Genomic DNA, 16,103 nt, shown 5'->3' on the forward strand with positions numbered 1-16,103 from the left:
CTCCCGCATCAAATTATCTATCATGCAATTTTTTGGCATTATTTGAATTTTTATAGTATTTGTTTTGAATTTTGTCTTCATCACCGGTGGAAATGAGACCGGGCATCGAATCATTTCTCTCCTTGTTACTAATTTTTATTTTTATTAACTAATTTACTAATTTTTTATTGGAAGAATAGGATTCTAATTTGGCCGATTTGGTCGAGCTCCACATCGTTGGCTCCTTTTGACATTAGCCTTTTGTAAGCCACCCCTCCGCTAAGGGACTCTTTGATTCAAAGGATTTCGAAAAGAATTTAGATAATTCTAATCTTTAGGAAAAAACTTACATGCATTATTTGATCCTATGATTACAATCCATAGGATTTTTTCTTAAGTTTCATTTGTACTTTTCATGGGAAATTTTTCATCACTCCCAACCCCGTGTGAAGAATCCTACATTTAGATGTGCACAATCAAATGCTCATACTATTCTATAGTAACGAAAATGACATTCCACTCTATTTTATGTTTTTCCTATTCACATGTTTTACAAATACTGCGAATCAAGAGGTCCTAAAAAAAATTCTCTTCCGGAACCATACCCTCCACCTCTGCATGTGAAGCCATCGCCTTCCGTTGCATTCTCCGCCCTTCACCACCCCAGACCGGCCATTTCTATCGGAGGATTAGCTCGCACACCGACATTGCTGCTGCAAGAGCGGGGCGGTGACATAACAGAGTCGGAGTGCCTGTGTTGCAAGGACCAGTCGCCCGCTCGTGCGCGTTGCAACCGGTCGCTCGGTGCTGGTAGTGAGCCGCCGACGGACTAGGACGATTGTAGCAGGGTGGCCGTAGATACTGCTAGTGGAAAAGAGTGGTGCTGAGACGCGGTAACGATGATGCTACAACACGGCAATGGCGAGGATGTGAGGCGGCGACAGTAACGACAATGCTTGTGATTGAAGCCGCCAACGTGATCGACTAGCTATGCTACAAGCACGACCTGATGTCCTACGGAGGGCAACTGTTGTTGCTGCAAGGGGCAACATCAGGTTGTAGGTGGGAGTGGGATTTAGTGGGACTAATCATCCCATCCCATTTAAACATTTGTGCTGTGAGAGCGACTGGTGGAGCTACAAGTGGCGACCGTTGTGCGGCAACCATATTATCCACCACGGAATTGCAAGACGGTGTGATGCGACTGTCGACAAAGGGAGCTGCAAATTACGATAGCCGAGGCAGTGGTGCATGGCCGTGTGACGGTTCTGCTAGTGGTGCGTCTAGCCTGCACAACGGCGATGCCGGTATTGATCCCAGCCATCGCGGTGCTGTTGTATGTGGGGGAGCGCACTACTGCGACTGGCGTCTTCATCGACAGACCGCATGTCAGAGCAGAGCGACACCGAAGCCCAGATTTTAGGGGCATGGTGTAGCATGGAGGAAGCAGGGGCATAGAAGCGAAAATGTTCATCTAATACCGAGCTCAAATGCTCCTGCTATGAACAATAAAATGCATAAAAATATAAGAAGTGTTGAAAACAAGCTAAATTTTTGACAGCAAACATTGCTTAGTTTTCTCTCCGCTTGCAAATTTTCGTGATGAAATCACATTTATGGAGTTGTCAAAAAATATAACAAAATCAACACACCAAAATGCTTTCAGAAAACTCTTTTTGGAGCATCAAATTTGTTGTTTTCGTCCAGACCATTAGCAATTAATGTTTTGTCTTCACAAAAAAAAATGAACGTATTTAGAGAATTCAACAATGTTTGTTGTAAAAAAAATAGTGTTTTTTTAAATTTTGTTAATCTCTTTTTGTTTTACTGTTCATGGGGGTGCATTTGAGCTCAAGTGTAGAAACTCTATATCTCGACAAAGCTTATATTTTGGGACACCGGGATCTGTCAACGATATGCTACCACATCTGATGGCTAATGAGGTGATTGATCGGGGCTTCCCATCGATCGACCGACGCCTAGCATCCTCCTTTTTAGTTAATGTTAAAACACATCTAGGTTCCACATATCTGATTGGTTTGAACACTAGTAGTTACATTCTCAAGATAAATACTGTATTTCGTGATGCATCTTATAATTATGTGTATATGCCTTGCAGGCCAGTGGAAAAGAGAGTGCAACATTGTTCACTATGCACAATCTGCTGCATGACTTCGCGAAAGAGTTTCTAAATAGTTTCACATACTGTCTAGCCATCAATTATCATGGGAAACCTGATGAAAAGTACGATAGCAATCTAAGGGCGATGCGTTGTGTCGGTTGTAGAGAACTGGAGATTACGGGCGACTTATTTTCACGTAATAAGGGGCTACGTGTCCTGGAACTAACGGAGAGCTCCGTCCTGAAGCTACCGTACTCCATCTGGCAACTGAAGCACCTGGGGTATCTTAAGATATCAGAATTCTCTGGACTAGTAACTCTGCCCGAGTCATTGGGGGATCTAACAAATCTGCTCCACATCGACTTATCAGGCTGCTCCGGGCTACTGAACCTACCAAAGTCGTTTGGGAAGCTAATCCGTTTGGTTCATGTCAACTTGTCAGGCTGCTCTGGGCTCGCAGCTCTCCCAGAATCATTTGAGGATCTCGTCAACTTGTTGCATATCAATCTATCAGGTTGCCATCGTCTGTCAGAGATTCTGGAAGTGTTGCGGAAGCTCGACAAACTGGTGCACCTGGATTTATCATTCTGGTCTTGTTTTGAAGGGATTGGGAAATGCCTTGCTGGTCTCACCAATCTGGAGCATTTAAACCTGTCAAATCCTTGCTGTCATCTTGCTCAACACCGCTCCCATCTCCAAGAGCTAAAGGATGCCGTGGCCAAGCTCACCAAACTCCGGTATCTGAACTTGTCAATGTGCCTGAATCCTATCTTTTACCACCACAAATCGCAAGACGAAAGTCTTCAGTTCATTACAGATTGTGTAAAAGGCATCTCCTCCATAGAGCATTTGGACCTGTCTCATAACACATTTCTTTTTGGTCTACCTGAAAGTCTAGGTGACCTCAACAGGCTACATACACTGAACCTCTCAGGCTGCATTAGACTGAAGAAGGTAGCTGCAATGAAGTCTCTCAAGTTCTTATCTCTGTGGAACTGCCAGGGCCTAGAAAGTTGCAGCTTTGTGGTTTGGGTCGATGAAGATGCACCATATATCAGCACCAACATTGTTCAGCTGGAGGGTGTAAGCTGCCAAGAGCTGCAGATAAGCTGCCTTGAGAATGTCAGGTCTAGAGTGGAAGCACAGAGAATCAAATTGGTGGAGAAACAAAAGCTTCAAAAGTTGAAGCTTTCTTGGACTTTGGACTCTCACAGATCAGTGGAGGACAGTGCTTTGTTAGGGGAACTAGTACCACCACATACAGTGCAGTGCCTTGAGGTAAATGGTTACAGCGGCACATGTCTCCCGGAGTACTTTGGTGACCTCACCTCTCTCCAGGAACTCAAGATCGTCAGCTGCAAGCAGCTCAAATCGTTGCCGGATACAATGCAAAAACTCACCGGCCTCAAGGATCTGTGTATTTTTGACTGTCCGGAATTGGAGAAGTGGTGTCAGGTTGAGGAGAACAAGAAAATGCTGGCGCACATCCCCAACAAAAATTACGAGTATGTACCACCATATTGCTCGTTGTTTTAATGTTATTTTACATTTCTTTTCTTATGTTGGTTCGTGTATCGCTTCTCAAAGTAGTTTGTGTACAAAAAATGCAGTACCCATCGCTCATCTGAACTCGATTTAATTGTGTGAGTTGCTGACCTTGTACATTTTGCAGGGAACCTGCTAGTACTAGCAGGCAGGAGATTGAGGAGGACGACAGATCGGGCAACGAGGTGGAGGCGGCGTAGGAAGATGCAGCGGCAATGGGTTGTGTTTGTTGTGATGAAATTTTTTTGCAGCATAATGAAAAAAAATTACCAGTTATTCTTGTAGAACATGATGATTTGATTTCGGACAGCTTCTTTCCGCATTCTGTACAATTAATCATTTAATCTGAGATCTTGAGCATAATTTATATGCTGTGTAATGCTCAGCTGAACCCTTGAATCTTGCCACGTTTGTCACCCAATGTAAGTAAGTTCATACCACTGGACATGTGCTGTTAAATTCGGTTTGGTAATATTTCAGTTCAGAACATACACATACAGGTTCAGGTAAGAATGGGTCTTTCCATGACCAATCTAGAAGCTCGTTGGCCATGTACGTACTCGTGTTGTTATTGTTGTCATGAGAAGTTGCACTTTCGCAGACCAGGTTCCTACAAATTTCGGCGCGTCACGACAGCTTTTTGCTGGTTCAGCTATTGAAACCTGATAGACGCCTCTTGTCTTTCCAAGACCTAGGCGTTTGCACATCGTACATATTACTCTCTCACTGCTAACCATCCATCGAAGATCACTTGGTTGGAATTCTGCTTCATCTTTTCAGATTAATTTGCAAGGATTAATTTGTTTCACAGCGTCAAGTGTCAGGTAATCAAGAATCTATGAATGTTTTTTTTTTTGGAACGAAGACGCTAGACGCGTCCGGCTTTAAATTAATAAAGCCCTCATGCACCAGGTTCAACAGGATACAACTAAGGAGAAGCAAAAGAGACAGTTCGGTCCAAGAATCTATGAATGTTCGATATTCCTGATGTATTTTCCCCTTCTCCTTTCAGACATTTATGGAGGAGGAGCTTTTTTTTAGACATTATGGAGGAGGAGCTGGTTGCTGTACAAGTAAACCCTGGCATTCCTCGAGCCAGGCCGGATTTTCTGCCGGGCTTGCAAAACCCAAATTATAATTATATAAGCTCGAGCCCTGCCCGAAGTTCTAAATTTTACAACAATGCAAGCCTGAGAACAGCCCGGGGTAAAACCCGAGGCTCAAAGCCCGGCCAGACAGCCCGCGAATCTTTCTTTGCTACAAGTGCGCAAGATAAACAAGAAATATAAATATGATAAACAATTAGTTTTTCTAAACTACATATCTTTTATTGGCAAATACATGAACACTTTTTTTAAGTACGCGAACATGATTTTGAATGTGTGAACAAATTTTTAAAAGTATCTGAACATTTTAAATGCTCAAACTCTATCCAAGGTTTGAATACTTTTTTAAAAAATCATAATTTTTATTTCATGAATATTTTGAAAATATTGAAAATATTTTTAAAATTAAGTGAGTTTTTTCAAATGCCTGGACATTTTTATAAAATGTGCAAACATCTTTCTAAATACGTGTTCATAAATTTAAGTGTTATAAACATTTTTTTCTAAAATAATCATGAACATTTTAAAAAATGTGGAAAAACATAGTAAATATGTGAATGCTCTGTAAAGATTTTGTGTACCATTTTTAATATGTGTGAACACTTAATTTGCACGGACACTTTTTAAAATGACATTAGAACTTTTTGGAATTGAAAGAACATTTCTATAAATACTTGAAGACTTCTAATAAATACGCATACCCTGTAAAAAATGATACAAACTTTGTTTAAAATATGCGAACACTTTGTAAAATAACAAGCACATTATTTAAAATTACATGAAAACATATTAAAGTACGTAGATTTTTTATATATGAGTGAACATTTTTTCTTCGACACATATTTTTCTTACTTTTGTGTTATTTTCAAATATTTATATTTATGTTTATCATCAAAATTCTGAAAATGGAAAACGAAACTATACCGATATTGCTAACGGGCAGCACCAATTACAACCTTCGGCTATTACTAAAGGCCGCTTACCACTATTTTTTGCACACATAAAGCAGTGCACATCAACCCTGTAACCATCACAAATTAGTGATTTCATGTATGAGAGCAACTAATCAAGGAGTACTTCTTCGGCAGCCCACGTAAGGGTCATTTGGGATGGGCTAGGAGCACGCCACTTGGCATGCTCTCAGACGCCGCCATGTGTCATGCTTTAGGCGCTTTCTCTGGATTTTTTTTATTTTTCTTGTACGCTTTCGGCTTTGGATGATGTTTTTTGATTTTTGGTTTTCCTTCGGTTTTTCTTAGGATTTGGACAAAAAAATTGTGAAAAACATGTTTTCTTTTTTTTCCTTCCGCGAGAGCCACAGATTTACTTCTCGTGGAGGCACGGATTTCCTTCAGCGAGGGGCACGGTCATGCCTCTCGAAAAGGGAAAAATGTTTTTTTTCCTTCTGCGAGAGACACAGATTTACTTCTCGTAGAGGCATGGATTTGCTTTCGCGAGAGGCACGGTCGTGCCTCCCGGAAAGGAAATTGTTTGTGTGAGGCACGGATTTAATTCTTGTGGTGGAGGGGAAAAACACGTGCCTCTTCGGAATGGGAAAAAAACATACTTCTGGTTTCAGGGTTTTTCATGAAAAAAAGGTTCGTCCAAGCCTATCAACATGTGATCTAGTTTTGATGTTCTCAACGCGGCGAATCCAACAATGAAAACGGTTCGAAATTTAGACGCACGATTTAAAAGATAAAACATTTTGAATAAATGAATCTACGAAAAAAAAAGGAAAACTCCCATGTTGCGACAAGTGGCGCACATGCAACACGCCACTTGTCACAACCTGATAAGGTGGGGTTTTTTTTGCAAGAAAAACTCCTTAATTGGCGATTTCATGTTATTTGTTAACCGTTGAGAGCAATCACATACACGGGTTCTGAGCGGCCGGCCTATCGAATGTGCAACTCAACCGTTTTCCTTCCCTTTTAAATTTGTCCTCGCTCGCTGGAGTTCGGTGAACAGTAGTTTATGTGGGTTTTTCTTGTTGCTATTTATCCTTCCTTTTTTGGGTCTTGTTTTAAAACGGGAATATTTGTTGAAATTCCAAAAAAAATACTTTTTTATGCGAATGTATTTAAAACACATTAAAAAAATCCGGATTTGTTTTAAAACAGGAACATTTTTTAGATCCTTCACATTTTAACAAAAAACGGACATTTATTCAAGAAAGCAATCATCTTGAAATATTAAAGATTTTTCTGAATTATTCAAAAGATTTTCTAAAAAAATAGAGAAACCGGAAAAAGACAAGTAAAGGAAAAAATGGAACTGGGACCTTCTAGAAGGTTTAGGTCTGGCTTTTACCGGAGGCGTGGTTAACTGCTCTGTAATAGTTAGCGCGTGTATGGATTTCCTTCAAGACAATGTCATTTGTAATTATGAGTATGTACCATACTGCTTGCTGTTAACTATTCTGTTCTGTTTTACATCCCCTGCGTTGGTTCATGTATTGCTGGTCTGAAAGTGCTGACCTTGTTCATTTTACAGAGAACAAGCTAGTACTAGCAGGCCAGAGGTCAGGGAGGACCGCAGGTCAATCGACGTGGTGGATGCGGCATAGGAAGAGGCCGCGTCGACCGCTTAGATTTGTTGCGATGAACAAATTTCGTAGCAGAATGGAATGCCATTTGGTAATCAGCTATTCTTACAGCATACTACGACGTTCCTCTATCGGACACTTTCTGGCAGCAAGACATGATGTTTTTGGACAACTTATTTTCGCGTTCGTGTACAATTTGATACGTCAATCTGAACTCTCGTGCGGACTATGTGCCGCGTTCTGCTCTGGCAAATCCTCACTCTTGCCAATGTAAGACTAAGTTCATGCTAGGCATGTCCTGTTAAACTCGATTTGGTAATATTCAGTTCAGAGCATACAAGCTATTATTTTTATTTTTTTTTTATTTTTTTTGCGAATAGAGCAGAGCATACAAGTTCAGGTAAGAATGATCCTTTCCATGACTGATCACATGTTAAATTCCCATAAACTGGCTCAACATTGGAGGATTGCAAAACAGCCAAGTACCAATATCCTCTGGATGATCAAAATATAGTCGTTTCCTTACCATCTACTCCCTCCGTTCCTAAATATAAGTCTTTGTAGAGATTTCACTATGGACCACGTACGGATGTATCTAAATGCATTTTAGAGTATAGATTCACTCATTTTGCTCCGTATGTGGTCCACAGTGGAATCTCTTCAAAGACTTATATTTAGGAACGGAGGGAGTAGAAAGTTTGAGCTGTCACATACTCCAGAACGTAACTCCCCGCCTCACAATCAATTAACACCACGACATACTATCGTTGGACGCATGAAACTGAAGCACATCGGAAAATAAGCAGAAACTGATCACAATAAAAAGCAATTTCTGGCACAGAGCTGGAGCGCACGGCACAACTGCACAAGCTGCTTGTGCTCCGCTGATCAGACCGCAGATGCCTTCACATGGTAAACGGCTCAGATTTAAGATGCTCCCGCTTGAGAAGCTGAGATTGAGGGGGGAATATTTATTACTGTACATGATATCATTGTATACTTGTTAGATTCTGTAATCTGTTGTACACGATTCGATCAGAGCAGATTTCCCCGTTTCTTTAACATATCTGATCTCATCCTACATCAACTTGATGTAGGATTTGATGCTGATATAATCATCGCATAAATAGAGGAGTCCAGAGGCCAATCGCAGCAAATTAAACCATCTTCTTAGCTACGGCTCCCCGCAGCCGAAAGAACAGAACCAAGATGAACCATGTACGGATCATGTCGCGGCGCATGGTCCTGCCGGAGCCGACTTCGCTGCCGCCGGAGCCGGAGACGACCATCGACCTCACGCCGTGGGACCTCTCGATGATCGCATTGGAGTACAACCAGAAGGGCGTCCTCCTGCCCAACCCTCCCGCCACAGAAGAAGGAGAAGGACGGGGACACCACGCCGTTGTCCAACGTCTGGCCTCGTCCTTCGCGCGTGCCCTGGGCCGTTTCTACCCCTACGCCGGCCGCCTCGCCGTCACGCCGGGGAACAATGCCGACGGGGAGCCCGGCGAGAGCATCGCCATTTGGCTTCGCTGCAGCATGGAGGGCGCCGAGTTCGTCCATGCCGTGGCGCCGGGCGTCACCGTGGCCGACGTCAACACACCGCTGTGCACCCCGACGCTGGTCCGGTCCTTCTTCCCGCTGGATGGTCTGCATGGCGTGGACGCAGCCGCGGGCTCCCACCCGCTCCTGGCCGTGCAGGTCACCGAGCTGGACGACGGTGTCTTCGTCGGCATGTCGCTCAACCACGCTGTCGCCGACGGTTCGGCCCTCTGGCACCTCTTCAACACCTGGTCCGAGATGAGCCGTCAGAGTGACGGCGCCGCCATCTCCTCTCCTTTGCCGGTGCACCGGAGGTGGTTCCTCGACGGCTGCCCCGTCCCGGTTCCTCTGCCCTTCGGCAAGCTGGAAGACATGCCCGTCAGCCGGCGTACTACAGATGTTGAGCATCCATCATCCGTGAAGGAGGAATGCTTCCTCAATTTCTCCGGGGAGATGGTAAAGAAGCTCAAAGCGAAGGCGAACGGCGAGATGCCTGCCACCACCACCATCTCCTCGTTGCAGGCCGTGCTCGCGCACCTATGGATCGCGGTGACCCGAGCCAGGAGGCTGGCGCCGGACCACAGCACAACGTACGTCATCCTCGTCGGATGCCGGGGCCGCGTGGATGGCCTGCCGGCGGCGTACGCTGGCAACGCCGTAGCACGCGCCGAGGCGGTGTCGACCGCCGGCGAGATCCTAGAGAGGGGGCTGGGGTTTGCCGCGTCGCTGCTGAACAGAGCGGTGGGGTCCTTCGACGTGGCCACTCAGAGGGACAGACATGCATCTTGGCCGCAAGAGCATTACTTCTTGCGTGCGCGCCCAACGGCCACGGCGAAGATGGTGACCGGGGGCTCGCCGCGGTTCGACGTCTACGGGAACGACTTCGGGTGGGGCCGGCCGGTGGGCGTGCGGAGTGGCCGAGCGAACAAGATGGACGGGACGGCGACGGTGTTCGAGGGCACAGGCGGCGGAGGGAGCATGGCTCTCGGGGTGTGGCTCCCGCCGGAGGTGCTCGCGAGCCTCGTCGCCGACGAGGAGTTCATGAGCGGGGTAAGCACGGTCACGGCGTGACCGATTTTGTCGACGCGCATGCAAGGCAGAGTAATTTTCTGGTGCCATGTTTGGCTCAAGCCTCAAGGTGCTGAGCTATTTTTTTTAATTTTTTTTAGTTTAGTGCTGAGCTATTATTGAAGCACAGGTGATGGCTTCAGCGGCCTATGCGTTCCGGCCTGAATCTGAGGACAGAACCTGTACCCTGTGCTATCAGTTTCGTGGATTAAACCGTGCTTCAAACTTGCTTTCCAAAGAGAAAATGTTCCATGACACGGTTTCCTTTTAATATCCATGCGGCGAGAGTTGTCAAACTTTGGCAGGTGGCATCTGGTTGTCCAAAATTTTGAAACAGGGTTGTGGACTAGAACTCCCCGTTGCTGTCTGCATATAAAACTTGTCTGAAGCCATATTTTGTAAAGTAAAGTTTAACAATTTTATTGGAAAAAAATTCGACATTCACAATATGAAATTAATATCATTAGATTAAAAAAACGATTACCCCAGTCATTTTATTAATTATTCATAAATATCTTACAAAGTAGTACAGTTTGAAGCCACCATCTTAGCAACAACCGTCGCTACTCCCATTCACTTGATGAAGGGGTGCCGATAATCCGAGCCTAATACCATACAGACATCACACCAAATCCTAACATATAAAGCCGGAGGCCCCAACCGAGCCACATACTGGACTTGGGGTACAAACCAGTCCGACGCACTCTTATGTGTCATCGCTGGCATCTTTCATCAATCCATCTTCAGAGTAGAAACTAACGCACCGACCTTGCCAGGCCTCTCTGCCATTGATGCCACCATGACGCCAGACAGCGTCCTCCTCCTACCCGAGTCCATCTCCGCGCATCGGACGCCGAGTCTTCACTGAGCCACGCCGCCGAGATCCGCCGCCATCAATGAGTAAGATGAAGCACTGCTCCACCAAAGAAGCCGTCCACTGGTCCCTTGTGTCCATGTACACCTCCAAGAATGACGCCTCCAATGAGGAAACGACAATAGAGCGCCGCCGTCATCCGATCTACTGATCTAGGGTTTTCCCCGGAGGTAGCGGACAGAGGTCTGGACCTTCTCCACGGCGATGCCTTCAAGAAGGTAACGACACAAAAGATTGCCGCTATCGCCAGTCTTGGCAACAAGCCGAGAACGAGGTTTTCATCCGGATCCGCTCGACGAACCTTCATCTTGCATCGTGCGCACAGATCACCACCGATCTCCGCCACCGTGGAGCGAGCAAGCCACTCTGGCTAGATCAGATCTGACCGGAGGGCCAACCACGCCCGCAGCCGACCAGTCCACCAAAGCCCTCCACGCCGCCGCCGATCCGAGGTGCCGCAACACCGCTCGCCACCGCCGCAGAGGCTCAGATTCGGGGCGCACTTACGCTCGCCCGGGTGCCCCACGCCGCCCTCGCGCGCGAGAAGGAGAGGCTCCTCCGCCACCGCCGTCAGCCGCCGGGGCTTAGCCCGGCGGCTTCCTTCAGAAGCGGCGGAGGGAAGGGATGGGAGGGGGAGTGACCAGCGGCTAAGGGAGGGAGTGGAAGGGCCTTTAAAATTGGGGGAGAATTTCACTTCCCCGGCCTCTGCACCAACTAGGGATGCATACGGCCTTTTAAGTATGAGTATCATTAGATGCATTACGAAATTAATTTTCATACTATATAACTTTAGTATTGTAGATCTTAATATAATTTTTAATATAAATTTGATCAAATTTTGCGTAGTTTGACTTCAAACAAATCTTATGTGTGATTTGTGATATTTATTCCGCAAGAAATGAGTGAAGCCAGTTGAAAATATTACGAAATTGATCTAGATTATCTAGAACTATTTTCCTTGAGAATTTTTTAGAATGTCTTAGAACTTTTTATTGTTAGAAATATCTTAGAACTATTTGGCCTAAGTTTATTCTGTAGTCCTGAGAGAGGCCCATTGGTTCGTTGGGCTTCACTATCTCGGCCTCATATGCGTGAGCCGAGAAATAGTTTAAATCTTCCTTTATCTCGCTTTACCAGCTCCATCCTGAGAGGGCCCACAACATTTTTTTTTATTTAGTCAAGACACGCCTGTTTCTAAGAGCTCCTAGGTGACCCTCCTTGCGGCACTTTGGTCATTTGGTGTCGTTCCACACAGACAAGCCATCGACTGGGCCGGTCCATTGCAGCGCAGTGTAGCGACACGACCATACATGGACTATAGCGGTCAGCTACTGTACTTGCCTGGTTCAATGCAGTAGTCTGGTTGGTGTAGCAACCTGGTTCACAACAGGTGTGTGGTTACTGTAGCGACCATGTTCACTGTAATGAACTGGTTTTTGTTTTTTTTTACCAAAATTTGAAGTTACTACACATTTAGAAAAATGCAACTATTTTATTAAATTGTGAACGGAATTTGTAAAGGGAACATGTTTTGAAATTCAGAACATTTTTTTTTCAAAAAGCGAACATGTTTTGTAATTCCCTAACATCTTTTGAAAATTCAACACTATTTGAATTTATTAACAAAATTTAACAACAGGAACATTTTCTGAAATCATTTAATTTTTCGAAAAACAAATACATTTTTGAATTTATGAATAGAATTTGAAAACATGATTTTTTCAATAACACATACATTTTTTGAATTTGTGAAGAAAATATAAAATGAGGTAAATTTTATTAAGTTCGGAACAATTTATTAAAAATGGTACACCCTTCGATCCATATTATTTGTCACAAATATGAATTTTTTTTGAAATTTGAAAAAATATTTCAAATTCCCTAAATTTTTTGGGGAAAATGGAGAACTAAAAAGGATAAAAAGATAAAACAGAAACGAAATAAAATGGGAAAGAAAAGGAAAAAGTGGTTAAGGAATCTTCTAGAAAGTTCTCAAAACCGATAAAATCAGACAAAAACCTGCTAATTAACAGAAGCTTCCCAAAACTGGAACAAACGAGAATAGGTTAAATGCGCCGGCCCAGTGTGCTCTGCTGTTCAGACCGCTTGCGTTTGGTCGGCTGTTCGTGCTTGGAACATGATTCTCCCATGTTTCTTCCTTGCCTGCCATATAGGGAGGGAGGGAGATCGCAAGGGTAGCGGAGCAGGTCGGCCACGAGCCTAGCCTTAGCCGGGCGGTGGGTGTTTGGAGCGGCTCGAACAAGATGGACGGGACGGCGGCGACGTTTGAGGGCAGACGCGGCGGAGGAAGCGTGGCTCTGTGGGTGTGCCTCCCATCAGAGGTTCTCGCTGCTCGTCACCGACGAGGAGTTTATGAGCGTTGAGAGCACGGCCACAACATATGACCAAGCAAGCTGATTCTTACCGCGCATGTCTTTTTCCTTTTAAAAAGGTTGTGGACTATGTCCCAATATTTGTGATTTTATGATGTTCACTTTGCAAGAAATGGGTGAAGCAAGTGGAATATATTAAAAAATTGATTTAGTAGATTATTTAGAACTGTTTTTCTTTAGATTGTTTTTAGATGTCTTGGAAGTTTCTTTGGAGAAATATCTTAGAACTATTCATTCAAAATTTATTCTATAGTCCTGAGAGAGGCCCATTTGTTTGTTGCGCTAGCTTTACTATCTCGGCCCCATATCTGTGAGCCAGAAAATAGTGTAAATCTTTCTTTATCTCACTTTTACCCGCTCGACCCAGAGGAGGACCATGGAATTTTTTTAAGATGAGACATGCCTGTTTTTGAGAGCTCCTGTGTGCCGCTCTCTGCATCAGTTTGGTGTCGTTTCGCACGGGCAAGCCATCGACTCCGCCGGTCCATTGCAGTGCAGTGTAGGGTCATGACCATAGATGGAATGAAGCGGTCTACTACCATAGAGACCCGGTTTGTGGTAGCTGTCCGGCTACTGTAGCAACCCGGTTCACCGCAGTGGTCTGGTTGTTGTAGCGACCCGTTCACTGTACCGAACCGGACATGACAGTGTTTTCTATTTTGATCAATTTGAAAAAAACACGTACATTAGTTAGATTTTCCCAAAACCCAAATGTTTTTGAATTTGTCAACATTTTTTGAAATTTAGAACATTTTGTGAAAATGATTTTTTAAAATCCCCTGATTTTTCTGGACAAAATGTGAAAAGGGTGAGTTTTTTTTAAAACACGAACGCTTTTTTAATTTGCAAAGAAAAATTTAATAATAGGGACATTCTTTGAAATTCTCGTGGTCGTAGGCAAAGTGCGTCTTAAGGAACGCGTAGATGCCATTGGAGGATGCTGCCGTGGCGCAGAACGACCGAACCGGCATGATGATGTGTACAACTGTAGATATCACTCTGGCGTCCAACTGAAGCAGGAGGGCGGCCAGTTGAGTCCGATCGAGAGAAGAGCAGCCTGTACGTACTACCAGCCGGCGGCGGCCGGCGCCAGGATTACAAATTCATAATCCTACGTTAAGCGCTGGCATCGTGGTCCTGTGCATCCAAAGCAGTGCACGCCACTTGATAAATGGATCCCCATCTAGAACAAATTATAGGAAATCCCCACATAATGGCATGCAGCTAGCAGTTGAGTTGCATGGGTACGTAGGTACGCCATCATAAGGCATTGACCTTTCGTGTTTTGTCTTTTTTGGAGGGGGGGGTGATAACTGATAAGGCCTTGACTTGACTGACTCACCCTATCAAATTCTGTCTATAAATATGGTCTGTCATGTTTGTTCATGGAGGAGAAAACGAGCAAGCGGCCATAGCCTTCCCTGCAAAGACCTACCACACAAACATACTCCCAACTAGCTACGTACCCATCCCTCTCAAAACAAGATGTCGACGGTGAAGGTTGGCATGTTTGGCGGGTCAAACGGTGATGTCTGCGACATCACCGGATTGTCAAGTTTCCCGCCGTCAAGCCTAAGGAGCATGGAGATCTGGAGCACACCGGGTCACGAAGGGGTCATCAACGCCATACGCTTCACCTTCGTCGACACCAAAAACAATGCGATCCCGGTAGGTCCATGGGGCACCCCACTCCGTGGTCAGAAAAGCCAGGTACTCCATCCATGTCAAAATACAGTGCATGTTATCATCATTATTACTATGCATCTCTTCTCAATCATAATTTATACTTCACCCATGTAAATCCCGGGATTAATATCTCCATTCATGCCTGAACTATGTCTTGTGTGATCATGCGTGCAGACTATTCACTTGACGAATGTGCGTGTCATCGAGCTCTCCGGCTACACCAATGGCCGATACATCACCTCACTCTCCTTCCGCACCACCGACGCCCCAAGGCATCATGGACCATTCGGAAAAGTGAGGCCAGCAACTGGGTCCGACGCTTATTTCCGCGTCCCTCTCATGCACGGCTCCATCGTGGCCTTCTGCGCCCAAGCCGACGACTACCTCAGCGCCATTGGTGCCTATCTCAAGAACTGATCCCTCGTGTGTTTATATACCCAGCCTAGCTGGTTACTCTATATGTGTTTGTGTACATGTTTGTTGTTGTTCAATAACACGGTGACCCCATCGGTCAACGTGCAAGCTACACAGCCTAGCTGGTAACTATACGTGTGTGTGCATGTGCTTGGTCGTGTGATGTTTAATATGATGTGTGTGATGTTTGATATACTAGATGATACCCCGCGCATTGCTGCGGGAATCAGTTGCAACATATATCAATAGAATATAGCTACATGAAACATTAATATTTAGATTAATTATATGAGAACTAAAACTGAATGAATATAAGTAATCTTTTCACATGCACTGTTGCATGTAGATGTTGCACTTTACCCATGCATGATTGCACATTAAGGTGGCATAGTTGCATGTTGAGAGGAATATATTAGTGGGATCACCTACTTAGTTATAGTAGTAACATTAGTATCCATAAATTATAGATTTTGAAACCAAATGGATAATATCACACAATTATTAGAAATGTTGATTGAAAAATGATAAATCGATAGCATGTAATAGACAAAGGCAGAAATTAATATATTCTATTTAGCACGTGAACAGCTAGATTGATTGAGATTTGCAGATGTGTAGAAAAAGGTAATATTGAAAAGTTTTGGTCAAATCTGGCAGTCTACCAGTGTAGCACAAACTAATTCGTGCACATTGCCCTGTTTGGTCCACATGGATAATTAACCAATCTAGGCGACATAATTATTTTGTAATTGGTCTTGCAATAATACTACTACCCAATCAGATACACAAATTAAATAAAATTGCATGCATATACTTTTGTTTCTAG

The 16,103-nt window shown here is 44.3% G+C and overlaps 3 protein-coding genes across 3 annotated transcripts; all 3 read left to right on the forward strand.

Annotated features, from left to right (window-relative positions):
* The first annotated feature begins 1,280 nt into the window (after nucleotides 1-1,280).
* Nucleotides 1,281-3,846, forward strand: LOC123055508 (disease resistance protein TAO1-like). Its single transcript, XM_044479506.1, has 3 exons — nucleotides 1,281-1,367; nucleotides 2,099-3,606; nucleotides 3,774-3,846. The coding sequence occupies exons 1-3, from the start codon at nucleotides 1,281-1,283 to the stop codon at nucleotides 3,844-3,846; spliced, it is 1,668 nt and encodes a 555-aa protein (XP_044335441.1).
* A 4,629-nt stretch (nucleotides 3,847-8,475) lies between these two features.
* Nucleotides 8,476-10,034, forward strand: LOC123048307 (uncharacterized acetyltransferase At3g50280-like). Its single transcript, XM_044471436.1, has one exon. The coding sequence runs from the start codon at nucleotides 8,510-8,512 to the stop codon at nucleotides 9,911-9,913; it is 1,404 nt and encodes a 467-aa protein (XP_044327371.1). The 5' UTR covers nucleotides 8,476-8,509; the 3' UTR covers nucleotides 9,914-10,034.
* Nucleotides 10,035-14,582: 4,548 nt separating this feature from the next.
* Nucleotides 14,583-15,469, forward strand: LOC123048308 (uncharacterized). The gene is made up of 2 exons (XM_044471437.1): nucleotides 14,583-14,887; nucleotides 15,038-15,469. Exons 1-2 carry the CDS (start codon nucleotides 14,663-14,665, stop codon nucleotides 15,278-15,280), a joined length of 468 nt encoding a protein of 155 aa, XP_044327372.1. The 5' UTR covers nucleotides 14,583-14,662; the 3' UTR covers nucleotides 15,281-15,469.
* The last annotated feature ends 634 nt before the right edge of the window (nucleotides 15,470-16,103 follow it).

Source organism: Triticum aestivum, chromosome 2D (genome assembly GCF_018294505.1).
Source record: "Triticum aestivum cultivar Chinese Spring chromosome 2D, IWGSC CS RefSeq v2.1, whole genome shotgun sequence".
NCBI classification, from domain to species: domain Eukaryota; kingdom Viridiplantae; phylum Streptophyta; class Magnoliopsida; order Poales; family Poaceae; genus Triticum; species Triticum aestivum.